Source organism: Anoplopoma fimbria, chromosome 10 (genome assembly GCF_027596085.1).
Source record: "Anoplopoma fimbria isolate UVic2021 breed Golden Eagle Sablefish chromosome 10, Afim_UVic_2022, whole genome shotgun sequence".
NCBI classification, from domain to species: Eukaryota; Metazoa; Chordata; class Actinopteri; order Perciformes; family Anoplopomatidae; genus Anoplopoma; species Anoplopoma fimbria.
Genome location: NC_072458.1, coordinates 2,825,401 through 2,840,128, shown reverse-complemented (window position 1 = coordinate 2,840,128; position 14,728 = coordinate 2,825,401). Strand labels below are relative to the sequence as shown.

At 41.2% G+C, this 14,728-nt stretch overlaps 1 protein-coding gene across 1 annotated transcript in view; it reads left to right on the top strand.

The window, feature by feature from the left end:
- vps50 (VPS50 EARP/GARPII complex subunit) overlaps window positions 1-14,728 on the top strand; it is a 101,346-nt gene that overhangs the window by 64,445 nt on the left and 22,173 nt on the right. The window contains exons 19-22 of the mRNA XM_054605423.1: window positions 192-310; window positions 1,667-1,773; window positions 2,957-3,078; window positions 6,628-6,708. Of these exons, the coding sequence (XP_054461398.1) occupies window positions 192-310; window positions 1,667-1,773; window positions 2,957-3,078; window positions 6,628-6,708 (429 nt within the window). The remainder of the gene's footprint in view (window positions 1-191; window positions 311-1,666; window positions 1,774-2,956; window positions 3,079-6,627; window positions 6,709-14,728) is intronic.

The following is a 14,728-nucleotide window of genomic DNA, read 5'->3' as shown; positions in this document are numbered from 1 at the left end:
TAATTTATTTTCACACTTCCTCAACTCTTCCTCCTATTTAGCAACCTGTGATGTGTCAGCAAAGTTTAACATCATGTTATAACAGTGTTTGACCTTCTACTCCGGTCATCCGTACTGCATTTCTCCTTTTCACTGGCCCTGTGACTCTTTTCCATTGACTTCAATATGATCTCTCTCTTCCCTAATTCAAGTACGAGTCAGACGAGCTGGAAAAGAGTGTGTATCAAGATTACGACAGTGACAGTGATGTCCCCGAGGAGCTCAAGCAGGACTTTGTTGACGAGCAGACAGGTGACGCCCCCCTCAAGAGGTCAGTTCCAGGTCAAATGGTTTTATGCCACTCCGAAGACTATGTGAAGTAACGGTGCTAAATCCAGGTGTCCATCAATTCTACTCCTGTCTAATTTAAACTCGTGAAAGTCAGTGAATGTACCCCGGAAAGGACGTAACTTATTTTAATCACAGATGCAAAATGTAATCATCTGATGAAACTTTTTAACAAGGTTCTAAAAGGATTGGAAGTCATGCATTACGCCACTTTTTATGCATTTAGCAGTGATCTTTTTCACTCCCCTCTGCCTAACCCTGCTAAGTAGGCAGAAAAGCTTGAATAAGCTTTTTGTCTACCCATGAAAAATTCTCTTTCTTCCCACCTCCGCCTACGTAAATTGGTGACTATTGAAAGATGAATCGCTGTTTAACAAAAGCAGAGGAAATCGTGCGTCTCTGCCCCTTGTGTTAAATCATTCACTTTCATTTGTGATGATGTTTAAATGCAAGGTTTTAGGTTTGTTTATTTTATTATCAGGGTAACATTGAATTCTTAGGGTGATATAATTAATGCAAACAATTACCGTTTTAACATGTTATAATTAATCATGTCTTATTCGCTTTTGATGCCGCATGATGGAGTTTTTTTATAATTTAACCCTCCTTGTTCAGTTTATAATGGTCTTGTCTGCAGTTGTATGCGATGGACTGAATTATTAAGAACCTAGGACTGTGTGCGTACGTGTGTTTGTGCATATCTAAGAGCTGACATAAATTTTACACCTGATTTGCATAGACATACTTATTACCATTACTTATTCAGTAGCTCCTCATTACAGAAGCACTGTTACAATAATAATTTCCTGTCACGTAATTTACAATGATTTATTAATGTTGTCTTAATGTTTGTTCCCAGTGTTCAGTCTCGGTATTTTTACAAATCTGACAGGCCTGATATTTTTGCCTAAACTCTCACCACGAGGATTTCCTGTTCCCAATGCGTATTAACCTTACGTTAGCCTATAGTGACTTGAATGCAAATTTTTCCATTCTGATAAGCAGAAATCGCTAATGGTTAATTATTAAATAGGTCGCATGGTCACATCCAGAAATTAGAAGGCCCATGTAATGATTGCTGGCTAATCTGGCTCGATGAGCAGTGTCAGGGGTCTGCTGCTCCAGGATCACCAGATCAGAAAGCTCGCCATCGGGGTCCCTCTGTGTCTCCTGCATTGTGTAACGGCTTCTGATTGATCAATTAGGAGACTCTGACCGGCACTGAGGTTTTTGAACCTGGCCGATCATTTCTGAGGATTAGTGATGTTAACATATATTACTGAGTCTCTCCTCCTCTCATGACTGCCCTACTTTTTCACCGCCCTGCACGCATCATCAGTGCATCCCGAGAAACCATCAGAAGCAAGAAAAAGTCCGACTACAACCTTAATAAGACCAATGCACCGATCCTCACCAACACCACCCTTAACGTCATCCGGCTTGTCGGTGAGTCCTGAGCACACGCACACGCACACACACACACACACACACACACACATCCAGTACCACTGAGCAGCCCAGACTCAGCTGTGGAGGGCGTCCTCTCTAACCTGCTGAGATATCCATTTATTCACCAATAAAGCCAGGAGCTCATTGTGATCAGTGCACTCTGCTGCTATCTGTGTGACTGAGCTGCACCAATAAAGATTAGCCTTCAACCTGAGCTCTGACCTTTCATTTCGAAAAGAGGTACTTATGCGTCTTTGTGACGTGGCTTAGGAAACGTCAGGGCCCTTCCTCACCAAAGCGTGCTTCTTGGTGATGTGACCTTCATTATGGGATTTTCTTGTGTGGAAAGGAATTTGACGTGGCAGTTATCTTTCCTGTGTGGTTGTACGGATGTTTAAGTCTTCTGCCGTATTAATTCATTTAGTAATTCAGGATGATATGGATTTGCTGTCATTCCAACAAAATCCGGTCCTCTTACCAATTGTTTTCATTTGAAGTGTCCCTCTTAGGTTCATACTTCAGAACTTTCCAGGACACACGAAATAGAATACGTTTTTTCTTTTGTCTTTTCTTTAGAAAATTGGTAATATTGATTTAGCTGTGTGGCAAACTGTTTTGATTCCAAGCAATCACTTCTAATTCGGTCTGTGCAGCTCTTTGATGGAGTTAGATTGCTCCCTGAGTTCTTGGTGCACAATTCAAGAGGAAGGGGGTGAAAAATGAGAGTGTGAGAGAAAAAGTGCTGCCTCAGTGGCAATGCCAGCTAGATTGAGTTTATTTCTGCTTTTTTCCCTCCATTCATCAGTTCTGAGTCAATGGTAACCTTGTTACACCCCTGTACCTCTGTACTTATTGCTTTTATTACCTTCCTGCTAAACTGAATCCTTTCCCTTGAGTGTATGCAAATGCAATGTGTTCCCGCTGATGTTCTTCCCTAAAGGATGTGACTCCACCATGATTAACTTCCTATGGTTTAAGTCTTTTAATCTCACACAAGTTTTACTTAAGAGCAAAAGCATTTAATTTATCATTTACTGATACTGGGTTAAAAAACAACAACTCTTAAGCCTGAAATAAAACCCAACATGTGCGTCCGCTATGAAACACCCTGGTATGTAACCAGGAAAACATAACGCTTGTCCAACAAACTCACTGTTCATTAACTGTCATCTCCGAACAGGGAAGTATATGCAGATGATGAACATTCTGAAGCCGATCGCCTTCGATGTCATCCACTGTGTGTCACAGCTCTTCGACTACTACCTGTACGCTGTGTACACCTTCTTTGGACGCAATGACATGGTACAGTATTTTGAATCACTCTGCTGCTGTTTGATAACACTGTATATTTATGTTGAATTAGTCAAACAACACATAGTATTTTTTAGAGATATTCCACACTAGATCTTTGAAGGATGAAAAGCAAAGCTCCACCACGGTCGTCGTCACAGCGGGTTGTGGTCTCAAATACAACAGACAACACCCGGCTGGGATGTAGCGTAGTATTATAGTGCCATGTTACATCGCTGCTTCACAGGAAGTGGAAAAAAAGCATGGTGTCACCTCTAGTTGGCATGTGCAATCAGGATTATTAGACATGGCTACAGTTAATCTTCCCCAAAAAAGATTCAGCTTTTACTTAAATGTCTCCCCTATCACTATGTTGTAAAATAGTCAGCTAATGTCGCATTATTTGATCAGTGGGCTTCTATAAAAGCGGTGCACTCATTGTACAGTCTTATATCCAGATGAGTCTACAAGCGTTGTGTGGACTGACATCGGAAACATTTGAGGTTTCAGAAGCCAACGTTAGACCACAACATCCCTGATTTGTGTCCAGCTTGTAGTTCCGCATTTCTCTCTCCCGCCTCATTTCCTACCATCTTTTCTACTCTAATTTTTTAAAATAAAGGCATTAAAAGGTCCACAAAAACAATAGGAACAGGGGTTTTGATGTGCATCCTACTTTCCCGCTGTGTGTCCTCTCTAAATGAGCTACAACAAATAAAGGAAATGTGAGTTTTCGAGTTACCACAAGTATAAGGGACTTATTTTCTATTGCATTGCCTGCAGCTACAAAATATTACTACTGCTGCATCAGTGGTACGGTGCTTTAAGAAAATTGCCTTCATTTATTTCTACGGCTAGAAATTTGAATTCTCATGTTTATTGGATAATATACGCACATAATCTCCGTCTTTTTCTCGTTGCTCTCCGTCTCAGTACAAATTTAAGTTGAACGATAGGTTACAGTCTGCGAGCCCACTTTCCCCTCGCTCCATGGAGAGACTATCATACCATTTATTGTGCCTCACAAAGAAAGAAAACAGCATTTGTGTCAGTATCACCCTCGGGGGGGGTGATAATGATGGCAACGAAATGACTTCTGTCCCATCGAGGTGGAAGAGATAAAGAGGCTGAACGCTCTGCTGGGGCCACTCCACTACACATTATTGACGTATTTGTGTGTGTGTGTGTGTGTGTGTGTGTGTGTCATGGGGGAGATGAGGGAAGGTGACACACTGGTTGTGAATTGACAACTTGTCAAGAGCTCGGGAGGTCTTAATCTGACCACTAATGGTTAATGTACAGTCTGTGAGTGTGTTTCTATCACATTCTCTCTGTCTCCATGCTTTTTTTCACATCACTCTTTCTGTGTGTTACTGTCTACCTCATCTTGAATTCCCTTTTCCTGCTTCACACATAGACTGTGTGTCATTTTTTCTGTGCCTTCCCCTTTTTCTCTTGGTCATCTTTTGTGTCCAGTGTCCTTAATCTTATACGCTCTGCTCCTTTTACGAAGCATAGTTCGTCTTCAGTTTTTTTTCCCCCTCACAATGTTCCCATTCCACTCTTTATCTCTCTGTCTGCATCTCTGTCTGAAACTCTGACTATTTCTCCCGCGTACCTCTAGTCCTCATTAAATGTGATAGCATGAACTGGCCCATTTCATTAATAGTCCTACTCAAAGAGGCACCTACAGTAAAATGCTAATGGCCCCATGAATCTTTAAAAAGATTATGGAAAATTGCCATGCACATATGCTGGTATTCTGACCTAGGCTTCGCTCTCTTTACACCCCTGGAATCAAGATAGAGCTGCTTGACTCTTCCACTTGAACAGTAATGGGGGGCATTAATATTCAAAAGGGTAAATACCCCATTATCTGTGTATATTGACCCTGTCAAGTCAAACTGCACCATTGACTCCGTCACACATATATGCTAAAGATGCATTATGTGCCGTGCTCACAGATTCTCCAATGCCATTAATAACCAGGCTTTTAAGTGCTCGAACTGAGAGGCAGAGTTATAAACTATTTTTGGAAAAGTGATTAATACTTCAGAATTATGGAAAGTTAGCCCCGATGGATTAACCTGGATATTCTAAGAAGAGGGAGAATAGGCATAGAGAGAGATGTGAGGTGAAGGATGAAGGGAAGATAAAGATGGAAGACATTTTACTGTGTAACTCTGTTCTGCAGTATGATGGCAGAAAGAAGGAAGGAGAAAGGCTGGGTACCAAAAACAATGATATAGGAACGCTGTGTTGAGAAAGAGATGCAGAGAGAGAGAGAGAGAGAGATCAGATCAGGAAGGTATCTGATGTTTGAAAAGATGGCTTCTCCGAAAAATCTGCTATAATGCAAGAAACTGTCATTTTTCATTTGTCGACTCCTGACTCCCACAGACAGTTCCTCACAATGGATTATAGTCATCTTGCATGCACATGTGAAACTCAAAGTTTTTTCACCATCAGAGGCTCCTGTGACGCAGTATGAAATAAAATACCTCTTTCCGTCTTCAGATATTTGTGAATCAGGCTGAATTAAGACTAATAACCTAAGATACCGGTTCTTCACTGGTCTCCCCGGTTATCTTATAGTTGGAGTTACAATGTTATCCTCTGATATAAAGTTGTATTGCTCCTTTAGGATGAAGGCTAGATGATTTAAGAGGCGCTGCAGCAATTAGGTATTGCACTTCCCCAAAGTTGGAGGACTTTAAAGAAACAGATTTAAAAAGAAAACGAAAAATGCTCCAAAAGTGTCTGATCCTACATTTCCCATAATGCAACTCAATAGCTTCTAGTATTTGAATAATTACATGTTGATGTGTACACAAGTAATTTCACCAATTATAATTCTGTTTCTTTGTCTGCTTCTTTTGTTTTTTTTCTTTCAATTCTATAAAACTTTTTTTTTTTTAATGTGAGACTTTGCTTCTTGTTTTTCCTTTCTGCTGCCCATTCGTCTTCCATAGCCTGTCCCAAGCCCGTCTCTGCCCACTCACGGTGGCAGAGACTCGGGCCCTGCCAGGGTGGTGGGCCCTGCCTGCTTGGTAAGACTAGATCCCTGGAAGCATTAAGACTAATAAGGTTGTCTCCCTGCCTTGGGGGTCCATAATGCTAGACAACACTTGTGGTGTGGTTGATTTGAAGTGACATCAAACACACCTGAAAGTGATTTCAGTAGGGTTTAGATGTTGAGTTTGCTGTGCTTTCTCCCTCTACGCACTGAGATTGATTTTGACGTCTGCTCCTCCAGTTTACTCCTCCCTCTTTTGGATTAGACTCTACGAGAAGCAGAGAGTAAAGATTCTCTTTTCTGTGACGTTGGTGTGTGTGTGTGTGTGTGTGTGTGTGTGTGTGTGTGTGTGTGTGTGTGTGTGTGTGTGTGTGTGTGTGTGTGTGTGTGTGTGTGTGTGTGTGTGTGTGTGTGTGTGTGTGCTTTCACACTCAGCTAAAATGTGTGTTCTTATAGAGAAAAGTGTTTGTGCACAGTGCAAAAGCTAATTGTCTGTATATATAGATAAAAATATAAATGTGTGTGTGTGTGTGTGTATTCTGCAGTATGAGTCATCGGGTCTCGGCCTCATCAGCAGCAGACTGAGAACCACACTGAACCGGATCCAGGAGAGCCTCATTGACATGGTAAGACTAAAAACTCTTCCTCTACTCCCCTCTCACTTTCTCTTCCTCTCACTCTCTCTTTCCCTCTTTTTCACCATCGCTCGTTACCTCATCATCCGTCTCATTTTCTGACACAAACATGCTCTCTCCACTCCCCTCTCTCTCCTCTTTTCTGCCTCTGCCTTTATTTATTTTTTTGCCCATCCACTCTAACCATCCTGACCATATGTCTGATCTCACGGCTCGTGCTGCCACACAAATGCATTATGGGTCATCATTAACTGGCCAGTGGTAACTCGCACGAACACACACCTCTCTCTGTTAAAGTGGCAGCACCAGGGTGGATGTGTGTGTTACTCCATTAGGGCTCTCAATCACTACTCCCCTCTGTAAAACTACATAGTGACAATTAGTCTGGTGCAGACAACTATCTCTACACTCCTGTCTGATGGCGTATCTTTCTACAGTCCTTCTCCTCTACTGCGATACTTGGACTTTAGTCTGGCCTTAATCTGCAATACCACTGAAGTTTTGCTCCCCTGGAGGCAAAAATTCAATTCTGTTGATGTTTTGAGTTTGTTGTGAGTTTGTTTTTAATGAGAAAAACAATGAGTTGCGTCGCTTGAGTCTAATTATGGTAGAAGTGTGAGTGAATGGCTCACTGAACTCATATCGTAGTCATTCTGCCTTGAATTCATATTGGCATACTATATAAAGTCAGCTTTTACTTATTTAAAAACGTATTCAGTTATTTAGATGTGTCTGTAATGTACATTATTATTCAGAAGCTCCAAATCCAGACGGCTTCAATTCAGCCCAGAACTGCTGTATCGGAAAATAAAAAGGACGATATTTCTTATGCATAGTTAAATTGGATTTTTATCATGTCACAAATTGTGACTCACAATATATATATTATTTTCCCATGGTGAGGTTCTGTATAATGTTGTTTTATTTTTCATTTTCTGAGAACCTTTAGGGGTTTCTGTCTCTCTGAAATATCATTTCTAATTACATCCGTGTGTTTTCACGTAACACCACACACCATGCGGCAGGACAAACTATTCAATGTGCCATTAAGTGTTTTTCTTTTTGCCTCTCAAACGTAAAATAGCTGGCAGTAACTTAACACTGATTTTGACTGTATCAGGTGACTGTCAGTGCCAATAACAATCTCATAACGAGCTGCCATGGAAACCATCAACACCAATCTCTTCTTTAATGTGATCCCATCAGTATGTGAAGAAAGGATAAAAGACTGATTTTCTTTTTTTTCCAATCAGCATCACTTTTGCATTTAGATATAATCAGCAGTTCTCCACAGCAGGAAGCACACAGCATCCAAAGCACCTTTTTTTAAAACAAAGCATTTATTCGACAGCGCAGAATGATTGCATTTTGCTGTGATAGCAATGCCAGCTAGTTTGCTGTGATGTTTGCAGCTGGGTAGGGCTGACAAGAAGGAGAAAACTTAATAAACAGAAAGGCGGAGGAAGGAAAGTAGATAAAAGTCAGAAAAGAATGATGAATTATCAAAACTTTAAATTGTAGTAAGCCTTGAACTGCAACATCGTGTTTACTTCCCTCAGGGACTATAGCAGCTATTAACACCCCAATTATTTCTTGGCCATTTTGAAAATGTCCACAGAGCTCAATGCTCAGCTGTGGAGAATAATTCATCATCTGAGACCGACAAATGGACAGACTGGGTGGAGAAAGAGAACAGACACGTGCTGGGTTTTTTGGGTTTTTTTTTGAGTGAGAGTGAGTTCTCTCAAGAGACAAAACGGTGTTAAACCTTTAACGCGTGCATGCACACACGCATTTCAGATGAGAGTAATCATATCACTTTGTGTCCATCACAGGCTGCATGATATTAGATCTATTTAAAACCACTTCGGACGGAGGACACCGACTCTGGCTGTGGAATAACAGCCATCCCCTCTCTAATGTATTGGATGATGCTTTTAGTCTCTCCTTTCTCATATCAAAAAACTATTATAGTTCATCTCGATAAATCATTTAATGTCGGAGAAAATGCCCTATTTTCCAAACCTTTAAGTACTCCCTTTTCTTTTTTTTGTCTTTTTTCTATCACCACCTCGCTCTCTCACTGCTCTCCTGTGTTTCACATCTGAACACACAAATCTCACGTACTCACACACACACGTCTCAACAGCTAATGTATATTGTCATTTATAACAATTTATATCGAGTTTCCATATGGATTATAAATCTCTCGTTTTTAAATATAGGTGTCTTCACTCCAAAGTGAGAATGTATTCGCGTTGAGAACACAAACACACTCCCCCCTGCATACAAATACACACCTCCGCACACTCCAGAGACTGCAGCAGGGTAGACCTCATTTGTAAACAGATTATAAAGTTAATTGCACGCTGCATTTCAATTGAGCAGCCGAATCCTTGAGTCCCATATGAACGTCAGCGAGATTCCGTCTCATCTCGTCTCAGGTACGGAGGGGCTTCAGCTCAAATTGGGAGCTCCACGGGGGAAAAGTAAAAGATCATCCCCTCGTTTATGTTCTCTGTCTCTGCCTCCGTTATTCTTGATTACCTCTCCGAAAAACTTCGTCGCTACTCCGGGTTTGACGGTTTTCAATACGAGGTTCAATCCCTTTTGACTTTGAATATTTTATCGAGAGTGTTTAGAAGGTTGTGAGGTTAGGCAGAAAACTTCTGAGTGTGGCAGAGACGTAATTGCTTTGTTCACATATTTGTTTACCGCAAAAACACTTGTAGCGTAGTGTTTAATCACGAGCGCTGTCATCAAAACCAGTTTCTAGTTCAAACCTGTCATCTTTCCCTGAATGTGAAGCTCCGAACTGTCGCGTAAAATAACGATTTACTTACAATGCTTGTTTAAAACATCTGCGGCCATATTGTCGCTGCCAGAGAGTTCGGCTGTGGCAGCTGTTGAGAGCCGTTGCTGCAGGCGAGAGCTGACACAGCCCAGCATATGCAGTGAACGCCACCTCTGGTTCACCACCCTTTGAATTCTCTCAATACTCAAACCACCAGTATTTACTCTTTCAATCAGTCCCTCTTTTTTTCTCACTTGTTTTTCTGCCTCTTTCCCTCTCGTTTCTTCCCTTACTTTTCCTCTCCCATTTTTATCTGTTTGTCCTATCTCGTTCCTGTGATTACACGCCTCTCAACTCGGCTTGTGTTGTTGCTTCCTGTTTACTGGGTGCTTCTGACTGAATATACAATGGCGTGTTTGTGTTTGTATGTGTATTTATTTCAGTGTTCACCGTGCATAAAGATCAGATCATGTTTTTTTTTTTTGTCCCTGTTTGATTTGAGATGCTGAAGTCAACCCCCGATGTGTTGATTAGATGTGTGTAAGTGTGTACAAACATCCGCTTCTTGGTACTCAGCTTCAGCGTAGAATAGCTCTCTTTAGCCTTTTTTCATGCCTGGCACTGAAACAGGAATGAGAAGCCGGGTTTTCTGTGTTGGCAGCAGTCATCTGGCAGTGAGGGTGCTTGCAGAGATGCACACAAAACACACACACACACACACACACACACACACACACACACACACACACACACACACACACACACACTCCCACACACACACTCCCACACACACACTCCCAGACAAGAAAACACATATACAAGGAGAATGGAAACTTTAACACACACACACACACACAGACTTGGAGCAGAGTGATAATCCCTAAGCATGTGTTGTGGTTGTGGTTCGCTACTCTGTCTTGGTACAGCTAACACACACACACACACACACACACACACAGGCTCGCTGCCTCTCATGAGAAACACTGGCTAATGTCACAGACACTCACACTCACACAACACACCGAACCTATTAGTCATTAGTTAAGCGTCTCACGAGGGCACATCACTGTGCAGACCGACCTCTTTGTTTTGGCCCGCTGTCTCTCTCTGAGAATGGTGCGACACACCAGTGGGGATTGCTGTTGACAGGGATTATAGATCACAATTAAGATCCATGGTGTGACTGTTTGCACTGTAGTTGTCAGAATATAACAAGTATTGACATTTAAGTCTGGGTGTCAGTGGGAGGCACAAACACACTTCATTGATGGCTCCAGCTGTAGGTCATGATCCTCAGCTGTGATGAGCAGACAGTTGATCCCCCCGATACTGTAACTCAGCTTCCTGTCTCACATCTCCCAGTGCGATGAGCAGAGTAACACACTTTAATACACTTCAGTTTGGTTCATTAATGTTCTTAACTTGATTAATTCAATCTACTTATTAGGTTTTTAGGTTGTCCGTCTGTCCGTCGCATTCTCGTGAACAAGAAATCTCCACAATATTTTCAGGAAATGTCTTCAAATTTGGCGCTAACGTCCACCTGCATTCAATGATGCAGTGGTTAGATTTTGGTGATTAAAAGTCACTGTGACCTAAAAAAAAAAAAAACACTTTTTTTGATCATAACTCAAGTATGCATCATGTTCATTTTGACTATTTCCCACAAATATCTAATAGGATAAAAATGATGAAGTCATGACATTTTGGAAAGACATGGATGTAAAGTAAAATAAAAGTGGTTGGCTGTATTTCTAGTTTTCTCCGTGTATCATGGCTGCTGTCATCCCGAAGCAGGTGATCGGACCAGCAGCTATGGGGGAAAAAAGTTGCCAGAGGTGGCGGGCAGTGTCTTGTAAAATAAATGAATGCCTTAATTCCATTTGACATTCATCTAATGAGAACCAAATTTCTAGTATTAGAGTGACAAAGAGGTGCAATTGGATCCACTTGGCAGTAATTGCCTGGCAGGCAGTCCACCCGATTTGCCCATAAATCTCTACGGAATGGATTTGAGAGGAGTAAGCAGTCAATCACGACAGACTGAGACACTTCAATTCAGAGATCACTTTTCAACTCCCCTGCTGGAAGCTCCCTTCATGGCCAGGGCGATTACAGAATTATCAACCTCTTAGAGTCCACCGAACCTTTCGAATTAAGGATGATTATGTTTTATTTGGTGGGGAATAACATTTGAAAGTTAGATTACTTTTAAAGTTTTTATCCATCAAATGCTGTTTTTTCAAAGGCCACAATTCTTAGGTTGGTGTTTCCAACTAGTGCATTTATTTGTTATTATTTGAAAAGTGCAGGAGCCAGGTTTGCTTTGTTAGGCTCAAGGATACCACTGAGCAATCTCTTACCTTGGTTCTTTCACCTTGGTCTTGTTTTTCTTTCGTTCAGCAAGTATTTCAGAAATAATCAATTGTTGCAGACTAATCTCCTGTCGATCGATTATTTATCTCATTGTTTCAGCTAATTGATGCTTGAACGCGGCTAAGTTAATTGATGGATCCGGCAGACTTGATACTGAGAGGGAGCTCCCGTCTCTCCTCAGGTGTCTCCTGCTGATGACTGATAGGGCCTCCCATTCCCACCTCAAAACCACCTCAGGCTATTGCTCAAAATTGAGCTGCTCACTACAAATCACCCAGTGGACGTGCAGTGAAAACCCAATAAGAAAAATAGATGCTCCAGCAGAGGTGGGCCTGACTGAGCACTTTAGAAAAACAGAGAATTTGTCATAGCCAAGATAAAACCCAGTGGCCTGCAATGCAGACTGTGGCTAAGTAATGAGGGAGCCAGTCGCTACTTGCAGTAGTGTAGTATGGGAAATGCTAGAACAGAGTTTTTGGGTGGTTGTGTCTTCACAAAATTGGAAAGGAAGTTTTGTTAACTTTGAAAGTCAGGCCTATATAAAATCTGAAATATGCTTCAGAGGTTTGGTGGGTTTTCCCTGTGGATGTGAAATCCTGCACTCTTCACACTGATCGATACAAAGCTTTAGTGCCACTTTCTCCCTAAGGCCAAAGACATTACATATCCCATATGAATACCATAAAGCGCAGCAGAATCTCATTAGTCCCACCAAACACAATTATTGTACATATACCCACACATACATACATTCATATACTCGTCCATCCTCATTAAGAATCATTTTCAGCTGGCTAAATATCTAATTCTCTCGTCTTTGATCTGTTGGAGGAAAAACAGCGGGGATTGATAGTCATCAAGCTGCTGCTTTATCCCTGTTTTTAAGTCTTATATTCAACGCTTTGCTCCTATCTGTTTTCAAATCCCTCCCTGGATGATTATTTTTATATGTTTTCTGTTCATTGGGAATTCCAGGGCTTAATTTCTAATCATTACACAAGGGTAGATAAGCTGCCTGGCTTTGATGCTTGATGTCTTCATACTTAACAATGCTGTTGGTCCACATGGGGGTAACCATTTTCAGCAGATACAACACACAGACAAACAAAACTAGTTTTCCCTTTCTCTCGTCCACACTACAAAGGCCCTATAGGACATTGAAGTTGATGTTAGCGCTCTTTGGCAAGCGGTTCTTTCTCAACTACTGGATGTTAGCAAAGCTGACAGAATCAAGTAAATAAATTCTACCCGAGGGGTTTGGGGTGGTGCTGCTCTCCAGAATTCATAATCAAATTATGGTTTGGCCTTGAATAAATGCAGTTGCAATGAAGCGTCTCCTGTAGCGATGATATTCCCATTTGTTTTTGATCTTTTGGCATGGATGTGTTTGTTTTCCAAACACCTGTAATATCTTTTTTATATAGAAACTCTCTCTGAAAGGTGCCATTACTTCCACATGCTGACTCGCTCTTCTGTTTTGTACCATTCACATTAATTATTGATCATCAATGAAGTGTTGTCAGTGCCCGACGGGAAGGACACAGACGCTGACGGAGAGACTGCACTATAAATGCACAAAAAGACAAGGGAACAAAGAGTGCAAGATAATAGTTTGACCTTAACCGTGGCCTTTTGGATGCAGAAAGAAAGGATCAATGGATCAAAGAATAAACCAAAGACCAGAAGCATAAATAAACTTATTTCTTATTAAGATAGAGGCATTTGGTTTGCAATAATGGCCTTTTGCCAGGATTAATCACATTGTAGGCCAACGGTATGTCAAGTGTATTGATTGTGTCAGATAAATTAAATTATGCTCATATGATATATGTATAGTCCCAAAATAGTGATAAAGCAAGTACATAGTGGATCTGTTGATGTGATTCATGTGTTTTCAATTAATTTCCCCCTTTTCTTGAAGTATATAGATTTATATATAGATAGATAAAAAGAGACTTTACTATGAGTATGTGTATTCTTCTTGGTACTCTGAAGTGAGACTGAAGTCAGTATCGTGGCCTTTAGTTATATCTGTGACAGATGTACAGTGGGGCAAAAAAGTATTTAGTCAGCCACCAATTGTGCAAGTTCTCCCACTTAAAAAGATGAGAGAGGCCTGTCATTTTCATCATAGGTACACTTCAACTATGAGAGACAAAATGAGAAAATCCTGAAAATCACATTGTCTGATTTTTAAAGAATATATTTGCAAATTATGGTGGAAAATAAGTATTTGGTCAATAACAAAAGTTCATCTCAATACTTTGTTATATACCCTTTGTTGGCAATGACAGAGGTCAAACGTTTTCTGTAAGTCTTCACAAGCTTTTCACACACTGTTGCTGGTATTTTGGCCCATTCCTCCATGCAGATCTCCTCTAGAGCAGTGATGTTTTGGGGCTGTCGCTGGGCAACACGGACTTTCAACTCCCTCCACAGATTTTCTATGGGGTTGAGATCTGGAGACTGGCTAGGCCACTCCAGGACCTTGAAATGCTTCTTACGAAGCCACTCCTTCGTTGCCCGGGCGGTGTGTTTGGGATCATTGTCATGCTGAAAGACCCAGCCACGTTTCATCTTCAATGCCCTTGCTGATGGAAGGAGGTTTTCACTCAAAATCTCACGATACATGGCCCCATTCATTCTTTCCTTTACACGGATCAGTCGTCCTGGTCCCCTTGCAGAAAAACAGCCCCAAAGCATGATGTTTCCACCCCCATGCTTCACAGTAGGTATGGTGTTCTTTGGATGCAACTCTGCATTCTTTCTCCTCCAAACACGACGAGTTGAGTTTTTACCAAAAAGTTCTATTTTGGTTTCATCTGACCATATGACATTCTC